This window comes from Lepisma saccharinum, chromosome 12, assembly GCF_977018435.1.
Source record: "Lepisma saccharinum chromosome 12, izLepSacc3.1, whole genome shotgun sequence".
In the NCBI taxonomy this organism is placed as follows: Eukaryota; Metazoa; Arthropoda; class Insecta; order Zygentoma; family Lepismatidae; genus Lepisma; species Lepisma saccharinum.
In genome coordinates, this window is record NC_139240.1 from 18571818 (window position 1) to 18586334 (window position 14517).

The following is a 14517-nucleotide window of genomic DNA, read 5'->3' on the forward strand; positions in this document are numbered from 1 at the left end:
CACATCACCCCGTAACTGGCTGGATGACATCCCACCTTGCAAGTGAGGCCGGCAGTCGGTAGGTATGCCCTGGCCCTCACAGGCTGTTGAGCCACTGTTTTTTTTACAATTGCTCAACATGGAGAGCGAGAAAATTATTACTTGCATTTCAGTCATTTGTATTTTTAGGGATCAAGACTGTTTACAAAGCAGGAAATGATGATCAGTAACAATATAATCCATTGCACACAAAATTTGTCATCGGATAGGGTCACCTTTACTTCCTACTCATCCCCTGCAACAAGTAACACTCGGACTCCTACATGTTAAAGGCCCCTTTTCTGAGAGTATTTCATAAGCAATTTCTACTTTAACTGTCGGCAATAATCAGTTTTATCACATTGAAGTATAGTTTGTCTATAACAAATTTAAAATTTCTTGCTGTCCTAATTTTTTGTTACTTTTACTGCACTACTAAAAAAAATCCACAAATAAGAAATTTCCCTGATATTTCCATAACATATCTAAATCCTGATAACATACCCAATTTTGGTGCCACACTATTGTTAATGTTGTGATTATAACCTTTAGGAGACTTCTACCCAATACACCAGTGAATATCATTGGGCTAACTGTTTTTCTTCATTATTTTTAAAATTCTCACCTTTAATATGTTGAAATGCATGGTTATATTTGGTTACTAACTTTTACACTTTGTTCAAGGAAAAGCCCTGGAAGTTAGGGAAAATGTTAGCCATTAAGTTCACATGCTGTGGCCTCACAAATCTCATTTCTAGATTTTTATAAAACTCGTAGGATAATTTTTCAATAAATAGATAAAATTTATTTGGATCGAGTGGGAGAATACGAAAAGATGGAGTTCTGACCTTGCCCCTGGATTTTGCACTCAATTCTTTGAGATAACATTTTTTGTGTTTGATGTTCTGCTGGAATGATTAACAAAACATTATTTCTGTTATTGACTATTATCGTGGTAAGTTTATTGCTTTAATTTAATTTACAATTAATTATATCAATTTCCAGGAGAGAGTTAATCGACCAGTTTAATCCCTCCTGATGTCAGTTTTTGTCCTAGATAGGGATGTGCCGAAATTGACACATCGGCATCGGTATCTGCTAAAAATATGATATTTAAACCGGTACAGATTATACTAGAGTTTTTACCTTCTAATAAGTTTTATATTTTAGTTTTGTAAGATTTATTGAAAATTTGGTTATAGTTCGTCATTATTGTAGAGTTTTTGTAATAAAATTATTGCAAACTCATTCAGAGGATCAACCTAACTATAAATAAAAAATAAAACAGTACATTGCTGAACCAGGATCTGCTGTTCTATTGGAAATTCAAAAATGAATATTCAAACCTGAAGCAAGTCCTGAGAAAATACTTGGGCATACCTGCTGCATCAGTATTCAGTGATTGTGTTCAGTGTTGCTGAACAGATTTGAGATAAGAGAAGAAGTAGGTTACTTCCTGAAGTGCTTCCAAATCTCGTGTTTCTGAAGTTAAATCTGGCAGAACAGGAATTCATTTTGCATTTCAAAGAACTGCTTGTGTACTAATGTTTAATCTCTTGAGAATCCATGTTCTTAAAGGTTCACATAACATTTTGTAGATGCAAATGTACATTCTTGAGAATATATATTTATATACATAAAATGTACATAGCAAATTTATTTTTGTCATGCTGAAAATAACATCCCATTTCTGTTTAATAATCTTATGTATCGGTTCCAAAAATTATCGGTGAGTACATCGGCATCGGTAAATTTTCAGCTTAGTCACATCCCTACTCCTAGTATCAAAATGACCTGTGTCAGATACCCATGCTGTACCCCTTAGGACTTTCTTGAAAAACACATCAGTTGTACAATTTCTTTTCTTTTATTTAATAATTAAGATATAACATCACATGCCTTAAATTAGATATTGCACAGATACTGCTGATTGCACAGTTTTCCATGAAACAATAATACAAAATGTTACACAAGTGGACAATGATTTTTCAAAATACCAAATTTGAAGTACTTTAAGGAAGCAGCAGTCCTTTAGGAAGTTGTGCCCAATTGTGTTTTCAAAACCCGTATCTTTGAACGAGCTTCATCCCAGTCCAAATATGAACCGAACAGGAATCTTGAACCTCCCGTGGAAGAACTGAATCCCGATCGACCGTGGCAAATGCGGAGATTGTCAAATGACAGCAGCTCTCCTGTGGAAAAGTCATTCAATGAGATTAAAATAATATTAACCATGTGGAACATAATGATAGCCCAAGCACAGAAAAGATTTATATTGTACAATATTACCAAAATTCATTCTATTTTTTTCTGTGATATTTGTTTTAGGATGCATGCTCAATGCTAGGACATAAGGACACACGCTGGGTAAAAAGTATCCAGAAGCAAAATTGTTTCTTTAGTCCAAATTTTAATTGTCTTGAAGCATGTAAATAATAATACCTTCATTGAATAATCTAATGTTATTAAGTTTGAACATTTTTTTTTTATGCAAAGATAAAGTTGAGAAAAGAAAGATGGTAAGATGAGTGGTCTCTGCCATAATGCAAGGATGAACGCTGGGTAAAAAAATTACCAAATTAAAATTTCTTCTTAAGTCCGAATTTTCATTGTTTTGTAGCATGTAAATAGTAATATCTTCATTGATTAATCTAAGTTTATTACTTTTGAACATTTGCATTAGATCATGCAATTGATAAAAACTGAAAGAACATGTCGAATAGCAAAATGAAACACACAAGCGCACGTTCAGTGAAATTTACCCAGGTAATGTTTCTATGGCCTCGCGAGCGGGACTAAGTAACAGCAGATTCAAGGTCCCAATACTCGGAAAGGTGGCCTTGAGAACTCATTGGAAGTGTTCAAAAATATATTTCAAAATCAGCCATGGCCGTATTTAGAGGGGGGGTTTCTAGGGTTCAGAATTCATTCATTCCCCCCCGAAACATCTGACATGTTGGATTAATGGAAGTTCAGAAACCAAAATCTGTAACTATTTTCAAATTTTTTTTGAAGCATCAGAAAAATACAAGGAGACAATGTTGAAACGATCGAGCTAGAATTTTCATACATTTGGAATTCTGAAACTTGAGTGAAACAGGATTTATTCTCGGAATCGCAGCCCACCCGTGACCCCTCCATTTTCATTTCTGCTGTCCTCTTTCCAGTTTAGTTCCTCCGTCACAAGGAATATACACTGAAAATTCCCTTATGATTGTCCCAATATTCCCTTTCCAACTTTTAAATTCCCTGTCCGATAAAGTTGAAAATCCCCCTTGACAGGAGTTCAAACCTAGGATCATCAGTTTCGTAGCGCATTACGTTCGCGATTGAGGTTACAATCCATGCACCAGACTAAGTTTTTAAAGAGAATAACTGGTTCCACACTTTTCAAAATTCCAAAAATTAAGTTATAAGGTCAAACAACAAAAACTTTATGACTAAAATTTCTATCTAAATTTTAGAACTTTTTCTTGAAGGTATCTTAAAATTTGATAACAAAGTATAATAATTGTGCATTTCAGTACACACTGTACGAAACGTAAAAAAAACAAAACAAAAAAAACTTGTGCTCGATATTCACTCATCTGCTGAATTGAGTAAGCCCCCTTAAGGATATAATAATTATTATTATTATTATTATTATGGAATAAAATTGTTTTATTATTATGAAATTTTAATTATTATTGTATAATTATTGTTATTATTTCTATTATTCAAATTTCTGGCAACGCCCATGGGAACAATTATGAATGAACCCCCCCCCGAAAATTTTTCTTGCCTACGGCCATGAAATCAGCTGGGAAATGTTTACCCATATACACATCCCTTACAGGTTAAGAATAAGTAATGTAGGTACTTAGTTTCTGCTTTTATTATTGGCTCTGGCCAAGTGATAAGTTGGTAAGTGGAAATCAATAGCTCATATTCATTATTAGGGTGGAGTTGATACCACTTTTAACACATGCAAATATTCTTACAGATTCCCACTGATACCAATGCATGAAAATTGTAATAATTAAAAGGTGTTCAAAATATTGTATAAGTATTCCACTCCAATTATGTGTCAATTTAGCAAAAATTTTGCTTTAAAATATTCAAGAATTCCAATCAGAATATTAAAATGCATGTTACGTAAACACCAAATCCAGTTTTTCAAAGAAACTGCAGCAAAAGAAGAAGAAATTGAATTTTGGATAATTTCCAGGATAATTAGTTTTTCTGTGAAATGCCCCATATACGTAACCATGTCTTAAATAATATGTATTGCACATATATAATATTTAATTAATTGTAAGGAATGTAAATTGTCAAGTCAAATTTAAATTTAAAAAAAAAACAATGCAGGAACAACATGCTGAAATCTAAAAAATAATGAAGTGATGCTATTTTTCTTTAGAAAGTGAAGCACATGGTATTAAAGTGTGTATATTTAAAGAACATAATTATTATTTGTACAGTTACCTGGCTTCAGCTTGTAATACACACAGTTGTTCTTATGTTGGAGAAGATCAGTGAAGGTCCTGTAGGCTTTGTACCATGGCAATACTTGGTCAACAGGCACCGTGAAGTGTGTGTCCCTCTGCGGGTGGCTGTAGTTAACACGATACACTCTGCCTTCCCAGTCCTCGCTAAGGAAAGAAAGAAGACATATTAACAAGATTTCTAAGTCAAAGTGGTTGGTGTACAATATTTCTCATCATTTATAATGACTGTTTTGAGTAGTGTTGAATGGGTGCTCTATGTCACCAGCAGGTTAAAAAGTGGGATTCCAGTTGAAATGTCCACAAGAGGAAATTGTCACTTCTACAAAAACAACTGCTAGGGACTCTTATGTTCACTCTTTTATGTTATGTTTTCAACACAAGAGGAGAATAACAGCGTAAAGTAGAAATATAATATCTATACAAAGCATGTAAAGGTAAAGTTCCCCATGCCAAGAAGGTATATTTAGGGGATGTGGGGGTAAGGCCCGACACATTCTCAATACAAGCAATTTTGGAGGTGATGTGATCAGCACCATTCTCCGGCCACCTTTACCCCTCAGGGTTGCTCCCAGGTGCCCATTAATTTGAGGCTGGGTGAGCCCCAAAGCCACTTTATTACTCATCTTGGGAATTAAACCTAGGTTTCCCACATGGCAGAGAGGAAACGCAAATACAAAATGCATCGTTGAAGAAATGAATAACAAAATGGAATGTATACAATAGAGATGTGCGACTGGAAGAATGCAGGGAACATTTATTAGGAGTAAGAAATAACATGCTTGTGCATAATATTGGCACCATTCTCATCAGAGCCGAGATTCCACTTCCGAGTGCCTATGCGCACAACACAAGCTTATTTTACACAAGAAAACCTAGACTAGAAATTCAAAAAAAGATCCCTCTTCTACAGATTTGCCACACAATACAATGATGTCCCATCAAGTATCAATATGTTTTCCTCAGAGTACGCCTTTCGGTCTTCCATCAGAAGAAATGCTTGTAAATAATATCAGTGCTTTTTTCTTATTTTCTGTTTTTTATTTTTGCTTTTTCATTGTTGATAATTCAGTGTAAAATGGCCATCTGTGCTGTATCTGAAATTTTCGCAATAAATAAATAAAATTTCACCTTTCTGGAAAGGTAAAGACACACAATGTTTGAATTTGCAGCATGGAAAATCCACATATGATTGTTGAAAATTAACGGAATTCCCGTCAATGTGTTTTGTGCACTGTCAAAGAAAAGGTTCTTGCCCCCTCCCCTTTTTTTTCAGAAGCAAAAGTGACGGCATCAGCATTTCCTGACATGTTAACTGAATGGCTTATCCCAGCTGAATGATGACAGTGATACCTACATTAAGCAGTAGATGGGTCCATGGCCCATTTTCACGTGGAAGTGCGGAATACAAGGGTCGTTCAATGTTGACCGGGACATTTGTGCACAAAAAAGTGGCGAACAGTTGGAGAACAAAACTGCCATAGAATGCACCTGCATCCTTCGTGAGTGTTGTGCATTTGCCCCATTGTAGTTGGTGCATAAGTAGTAGCATTAACAAAAATGGCAACAAGCAGTGTGTCTGCATCTGTGGGACAGTGGAGTATAATCAAATTCCTTGTGAAGGAAAAGGTTAATCCAGTTGACATGTTGGTAAGATTGCAAGCACAGTATGGGGAACAAACAATGTCACAGGCAAAAGTGTATGAATGATATCAACAGCTCTGCAAAGAACGATAACTGCCGACGAATGAACCGCATGGACCCATTTGTCGGGCTTGGACATGGAAGATGTTATTCTTGTGGATATTTTGGAGAAACGGTCATGATTAATGCCCAGTATTACTGCACATTGATGAAGGGTGCTATATGTAATGACATTTGCAAGAAAAGACCAGGAATGTTGTCTGTAAAAGTGACAATGCCCAGCCCCACATGGTTAATTTGGCAGTAACAACTCTCGCTGAAATACACTAGGATGTTTTGTCCGGACTTAGCTCTCAGTGATTATCAAATTTGTTAGAGCTCCTTAAGGAACATATGGGAGGGAATAAATTGAAGAAATATGAAATTCTGAAAAAAAGATGACCTGCAGTGGCTGACAGCAGTCAACTTTCAACTTCAACAGGAAACTGACACAACGATGGCAGCCATGCCTGGATGCTCAGAGGAGAATCCTTTGCCTTTGAAAAACTGTCCAATTTTTTCCTAGAAATAAAAGTCCAGATCAACCTTGACTGACCTTTGTATATTGAACAACACCCTGCCACAGTGGTGATTCGGATGTGGAAATGATGATCAGAATCTCCTACCCTGACCTCTTGCCCTTTGCTTTTTTACCCTGGGGCTACAAAAAGGATGCAGCTTTTTGTGAAAACTGCCTCCTGGTGGGCATCAACTAAACTACACATTAAGAACAAGAGGCACCCAAAAATGTGTTCAGTTTCTAAATGCATTACAGCAGCAACATTAGTGTTTTGAATGACAAAGCATCAGCAATATCTTCAAACCTCAACAATAATTTTGGAAAGCCTTGTATATTTATATAACAAGTGCACTCTTCAGATATTTATACTGTACAGGCTGCTTTCTGTTGGTGCCTATCTGAAAGTAATTTTGCATGCAAATGTGCATCAGACGTAAATATTTAAAATATCATTCCAAATTACCATATAACAGGAGCACGATACACTGTATGGAACTTTGCCCCATGCTCTTCCCCTATATCTGACCACTCCAGCAACGTTGTCGAGAGGATCTTGTAGACATCCGGGTAGCAGTCCTTCAGCAGTTTAGCCACGTGGAAGGCATCTACCAGTTGATTCTCTCCACCCTCACCTTCGAACTGAGCCAAGCAGTGCAACATATTAATCTGAGAAAAAAAAGGAAAATTCTATCATACGGCATCAAATGTGCACATGGTGCAAATATATTTTATTACTTGTTGCGTGTATTGCAACATATTAGCTGCAACTGATTTCTGGATGATCAATGCTAGGACAATTCGATGCAAGATTTAATTATAATAATTGAAATAAATAAAAAAACAACATAGCAATGGAAATACACTATTTATTTAAGACTATATTTGTAATCAGTGACAATATTCCTTTGTACAAATCACATGATAATGACTAGGGAAAGGATTTTAAGGTGCAAAATTATGGTAGGAAAAGGAGAAAAAGGTTCTGAAAATATTTTCGAAAAAGGTGCTGATAAAATGCCTTCTCTTTCTGTGCCTTCTGTATATAATGCGTGCAAACCACATAGAGAACTGTGATTCTGCCGAATAGGTTTTGTTGAAGTTTGTGTTCTGCTACATTATCTTGGGAACTATTGAGGCTGCAATGATTCTATTATATCATTTTATAGCTCTCGTTCTGCTCTACAAAATGAGATTATAGGATTTTATGTAGCTGCTCAAGAAGAGTGAAAATCATTTATTTTTCTGTCCAATTTTTTAACCAAACGTGGAAGAAAAGGAAGGTTAAAGGTGCTGAAGCATCCAAGAGCGGGTAAAAAGGGGATAAATGTGCTAATCTCATGAAAAGGTGCAACAAAGTGTGTTCATTTTGCTTGATTTCATGTCCTAAAATACACATCTCAAACGATCGGTATGAAAACAGCTATATTTTTGGAAAGGTGCTGTACCTTAAAATCCGTTCCCTAATAATGACTATGCCAGTATGTTCATTTTAAATCAACCTCCCTTGTGACTTGTCCTCATCCTCACAAGTCCTACAAAGGGTGAGGTATGTCCTCATGAGGACTGCTCCCCCAGATGGTGAACAGTTCTGAAACGTGAATGTGTTAATCTGCCATGATCCATGTGACAACAGCATAGATGTTACAAGTGCAACAACTGAACATTTGATTAATTTTTGTTATTTAGTGTTGCTTTTGGCTAATTGCGATGTTTAGGATTAACGATGATTAGATGAAGTTGATAAATGGACACTCAAAGAGAACACCCAGGATTTGAACCTAGGACCTCTGTGCTAACCAGTTCGCCACGGTCATCTAACAACTGAACCTGTAGCTGATTAAGAAATGGCAGTGTTGCTACACAAATGTGGTTCAATGTCTTCTGATGAAGATTTTCTCTGTTAGTTATAGCTGTACATCTCATCCACAAGGTACACCTTCACCCTCAGAAGTCTTCCGGGGGTTGAGGCTGAGGTCTGGCCTCCAGATGGTGAACACCTCTGGCCAGTAAGCACATTCTCCAAGTGAAAGTTTGAACAAATAATAAAAAACTATAATTTCAAATTGAAAATGATTTAATTGTACAGGGTGTCAAAAAAAAAGATGGGAAATTTTGAAACAGGTATAGAGAAGACAAAAATAGTTGCAAGAGATTTAATCATGGAAAGGAATAATACAGAGGATGCCATTACATACATTGCATACCGGTGAAGAGATGGGCAGGTTTATGATTTGAAGATGAGGTCCTGTAGATGACGACCATTTCTGCGCGAACATTCCTGCAGTTGCTGAGGGACATCCTGCATAGCTTGATGGAACATGTCCACAGGAATCTGAGTGATTCTTCAGTTGTAGCCATCTCTTCAGTGGTATGTAATGTACCTAGGTATGTATATATACAATATTCCTTTCCATGATTAAATCTCTTGCAACTATTTTTCTATTCTCTATACCTCCACTTCAAAATTTCCAGTCCTTTTGAGACACCCATTATTTTGATTTATATTTTTTCTTAACTCATAAGTTGTATTGATTGACTGATTGATTTAGTTTATTTTACTTCGCTTTTCTGCCACTTTTGGCAAATCGCGAAGATGAGGATGAGTGATAAAATTAATGAAGGGACACTCACAAACACCCATGACAGGATTCGAACCCGGGATCTCTGGCATCGTAGCATGATGTGCTAACCTATCCACCATGGAGGCCGGCTAATAGAGCTGTAGTCAAAAAATTTTCACAGCATATATGCTAAGTTCCACAAAACATTAAGTGGAGATTATGTTTCCATGGATCCGATATATCTATAAATATCTTACAATTTATGCAAAATTCTGCCATTTTGTTATTATTTTTATGGATAATCCCCATGTTCTACTTTCTTAAAAAGTAAATGTCTAAATATGCAACTTATTTTGCACTGCACTCACCTGGAAACACACATTTGTTAAGGAGGCCAATTATCCATTCATGTTCTTCAAGGCCTATTTGGAATTTTATAGAATATCACGTAGAATATCAGTTATTGGTATTGGTAAAGTTTTTATTGGTACTTGATCGGTATGAGCCAAAATTTTATATTGGCCCATCCCTAATATATATCTGCCATAATTGGCATAAAAGAGGCATATTACACTGGAGAAGGCATTTTTAATATAAAAAGAAATGAATCACGTATTTTAATGATTGCATTTACACATAGAGGCTACAGGACAGCATGTTATTATATTTTATCTTCTTGTTGATATACGATTTGTGAATTATCAGTTCACATACTGCTAAAATAACTTAAAATGAAAATGATTGTAAAAAAATGAACATAAAAAGCAACAATTAGCTTTTGTGATTAAAAATGAAACTACAACAAACTATGATTCTTGCATCAAAGAAAAAGTGCTTTTATAGTCTGCCACTAATTGTTGTGGAAGGAGAAACAAGAACATTATTGAGACTTTTGCATCAGGTTTACTCAATACATTGAAATCTCAATTCATGTTAAGTCAAACTTCTTGTTTTTAATAACATGACGCAGATGTATTTATTACTCAAGACATGCACAAAGAGACCAACCAGGCTATGAAAAGCTCTGCTAAACTTAACTGTACACATTTCTACGTTATTATAGTAATCAAATGAGAGTGATAAAATGCTGACGTGTATCACGTATTCTCCTTATTTAAAACATTGTTCTGATCATGTAGAATCAGAAGTATTGAACATAATAAACTCACTGGAGTAATGGTCAAATTACATAAATAAAATAAAAAGAAACAAAATAGAAGGTATACACTAATGAATAAGGTTAACCAGAGGGTATACAGCATATACTACCATATACCCTCAACTACAGCCCTGTCATAACTGTATGTACCATGTACATTTGGTATAAGATATTACATACCCCTGGTTTGTACTCATAGTAAGGCATGTCAGTATGAAGTTGGAAAGGTTCACTTGTGTACGCTGCATTGGTTGTGTCAATCCTAGCTTGTACCACAAATTCTTCCCTGGGAAAAAAAGAGTAGATGGCTTGGTTTACTACTAAACTCACAGAATAAAAACTTGTAAGATGTCAAACAGATTCAACGTAACATTTTATTGTACTGCACAAGTCCATAACAACCCTTTGAAGGTTGAGACTGGCAAGTAGCCTTTTTCTTTGGGTAGTGTTTGGTTTGTCCATATAGTTTGAAAACTACCAGGCTGGGATTTGAACCCGGTACCCCTGGAGTCAAAGCACAATGTGCGAACCACTCCGCCACGTGGGCCGGCACAAAAGGCAAGAGTGGTAACCATTCAGCTATAGGCGAGTGAATTATTGAAATACATTTTTTGGGTGTATTAACACTCGGGTTATTAGCACCCTTCACAATATAAAGGGTCCAGCCCCTTATCGTGACTAAATGAACATCTGTCTAGGAGACCAAAATCCCCTTACCCGGTTCAAAAGCAGAAGCTGTAATGGGCTACTCAGCACACATGAGGACAATGCATAGGTCTACAGAGGATTATACTGGCCGTAGGTCCAGATGCCAGGTATTCTTGGTATGCAACATTGTAGTTACCAGGGTGTATTACGTGGATGTGAGGTTGACATTTCGCAGGGACGTAGCTAGGTTGATCAGTTTGGGGGGGGCCCAAATGTCAGAATACATGCGTGCCACACCAGCACACGCAGTGTGTTTTCTCGGGGAGGGGGAGGGGTGGGCAGAATTGTAAATCTGGATAATTAGCTGCACTGTAGGGGGTTAAAATTGTACATAGAGAAAATTGCAATCGTGGCTAATTTTAATGGGAGTTTGTTTTATTGAGTTGGCATTTTAAGTCCTCTTTATGCACAGTAAGATTAATCGGGACTGGACCTACAGTTTAAATTAGGATCCGAACCCCGTCGGGGAGGCCAGTAATGGTGCGTTTGCTTGCTTCATTTATTTATTTTACTTCCCTTTTCTGCTACTTTTGGGTTTTCACTAATTGCGGAGATGAGGATGAGTAATGATATGATGAATGGACACTCACAAACATCCATGTCCAGGCCAGGATTCGAACCCGGGACCCCTAGCATCATAGCGCGATGTGCTAACCACTCCGCCACAGGGGCTGGCTAAAGTGAACATGAAAGAGGCCATGTGACCAAAAGTGAATATGACACTGCTTCAGTTGGTTCGTATTTGCCCAAAGCATGCGACTGACATTAACTTAATAATATTGCGTCACTTAGAAAGTGCAGCAGAAAATTCCAGTTGATCTTAGAAGATAAACAAAGCATACATGTACAGTATAATTTACAGTGTATTTCATAACTTAAAAATAGTTAAATGGTTGGGTGACAGGTGCCTAAGTATGTTACAGAAAATAATGTGACTAAGGCGGGGTTAACAAGTACCTACCCGTAGTGTGTCCTCTTTGGAAATGCCACTTTGTCTGCCAACTGGCGGCATCTACGGTCATCTGGAGGTACCGCATCAATGATAGATATTCCGTAAACATCCAGCACCATGAGCCAATCTAAAAGAACACCATCCTTGGCAATCACATCGTGGTATTTAAACCGTGGTATGCTGTTGAAGTCTTTCACCTGCCACAGAACGCGGGCGGGACGGTACTCACTGAGCCAGGCATCTTGCTGTTCTTTGGCGAAACCCCTCTCCTGCAGCCACCTCGCGTTGAAAACACTCTTGTGGCCATCTTCCCACGTCAAGGAAACAGACGATCCACTCTTGTCTAGCTGAAACACTATTACAGCATTAGAATCGAGGAACAAAAAAGGGGGATTAAATTCCAGATACATTAATTAAGCAGGCAAGAAGAAACATGCTAAAAGAAATCACCAATATGTAGAATATGCAAAGTTATAACTATCTAATAACTAGGAACTAAACCATAGACTTAGTTTCTATGAACCTAAAATAATTTCAAATAAATATCCTGAACAGATTTCACTGCAAAGTAGATGCAGCAAGTTGAAAAACTACACATCCTTAAACATATTTATACTCAATATCTAACCAACCAATATCCTTCAATTTAATGTTATAAATCTATGTTATCATTATTATTGGACATATGTATTGTATGTATGTAATTCAGTCAGCACATGTTGTGTTCTTAATAAATAAATAAAATGTTCGTAGAATTTTTCAGTGAAAAATGCAGGGTCGACCAGAACTCGAACTCCATTTTTTCGCTGAAAAATTCTAAAAAGTACATCTTCTGTGTGTGCCTAATTTAAAGAAATAAAATATTGTTACACAAAATATACATTGAAGAAGATTTTTTGGTACTTTGGTATAACATGGACTACCTCATTTCAAACCGTCTGTTTTCGTGAAAGTTTACAATATATAAATCATACAATTAGTCCTTTGTTAGTACTTTAGTACATAACCCAACCTAACCAGAAAAGAAGCGGTCTGAAGTGAGGTAGTCCGTATAATACTAAAGTACCGATTTTTTTTCTTATAATGTTAAAGAAGTATATTTGATTCCTTTTTTCATAAACTTATTCTGCTACAGTGAATGAAACAAGAGGTAACGGCTCCTAATGTTTAATGATTTTTTGCAAGTTGCATAGAAGTATTAGGAAGTGCTTTAGAATACTGGAAATGATATTGGGATTAAGTTTGAAGCTTGGAAAAACCAAATCAGCATGGTTAAAAGCTTCATTTCACTTAGTTACCAGAGGAATTATTATTTGAAATGTAGCTTGCACAAGCAGGCCGTCAATTCGAACATGGGTTTTCATGCAAGGTTCAAAGGGGGTTTTGTGCTCGAGACCACATATTATGTGATTGGGTGTTTTTAAATCATTTAGGAGCAATATTTTAATGCTAAGAGACCTAAACATGACCCACCTAACAATGAAAAGATATATTTTATTAATGCTAAGAACCCTAAACCCTTCCTAACGTAACAATGAAAACATTTAGTGATGAAAAACCCCTTTGTACCTCATGCATGTGAAGTAGATGGAAGAAGCAGTCTGTATCCAAGAGGAGAAAACAAGTGGCTGCTCACACACAAAGAATCAAATGGGATTATGTACAAGGGGAAAAAATTCTCCAGGAAATGCACAGTAAGAAATCACAAAAACTCTGAAGTATGCATTAGTAATTTAGAAATAATGGTACTAGTTTACTATCCTTCGGACAGATTTCTTCATTTCTACAGAAGAAACTACTTAGGGTCATTCCATGCCAAACCATCCAATGGTGGTTGCATGACCATTTTAGAAAAATTTCATTTTTAGTACATAGGTTTGTACATGTTTCTAGATATCAAAACCAATGTTCAAAAAAAATTATTGTCTTTAGTTCTCCTGGGGCAGCCATTTTTCCAACATGGCGCATGGCTTTTTTTGCTCATGTAGCAGTATACAGAAACCTTAATATCTCAAAAACCATTAAAGCTAGAGACCTGAAACAAAATTAATTTTGTAGCTAATGAACAGTGATCAGAATGCTACATTTTAAAAGTAGGTCGCTACGCTACTCATGTGCGCTACTCGCTACTTCACTACTTTTGCGCTACTTCTGCATAAAAAAATTAAAAACAACCATATGGGTATTAAAAATCTTCTACTACTGGTAAATAAATTCTGTTATTTATTAATATGGTTCCCATCATTCAATAATTTTGATAGCATTGTTACTTCAGTTACTTATTTTTACTATAGTTTTTGAGAATACCATACCTATGCAAGTGGCATATCAATCCAAATTTGATATATGAATATTGCAATTAGGGTGTTACCCAAATTAATGATTACAACTATACACAAATAAAATTTGGAAGGATTATGTATTCATGTTCA

At 36.2% G+C, this 14517-nt stretch overlaps 1 protein-coding gene across 8 annotated transcripts in view; it reads right to left on the bottom strand.

The window, feature by feature from the left end:
• Positions 1-1864: 1864 nt before the first annotated feature.
• The window catches only part of LOC145996394 (gamma-butyrobetaine dioxygenase-like), a 70118-nt gene continuing 57465 nt past the window's right edge, over positions 1865-14517 (bottom strand). For all 8 annotated transcript variants that reach the window (XM_083132834.1, XM_083132835.1, XM_083132839.1 and 5 more), the window contains exons 3-7: positions 12095-12432; positions 10606-10711; positions 7169-7371; positions 4483-4649; positions 1865-2210 (exon numbers count right to left, since the gene is read on the bottom strand). In XM_083132834.1, coding sequence (XP_082988960.1) covers positions 2050-2210; positions 4483-4649; positions 7169-7371; positions 10606-10711; positions 12095-12432 — 975 coding nt within the window. In that variant the 3' untranslated portion in view covers positions 1865-2049. The remainder of the gene's footprint in view (positions 2211-4482; positions 4650-7168; positions 7372-10605; positions 10712-12094; positions 12433-14517) is intronic.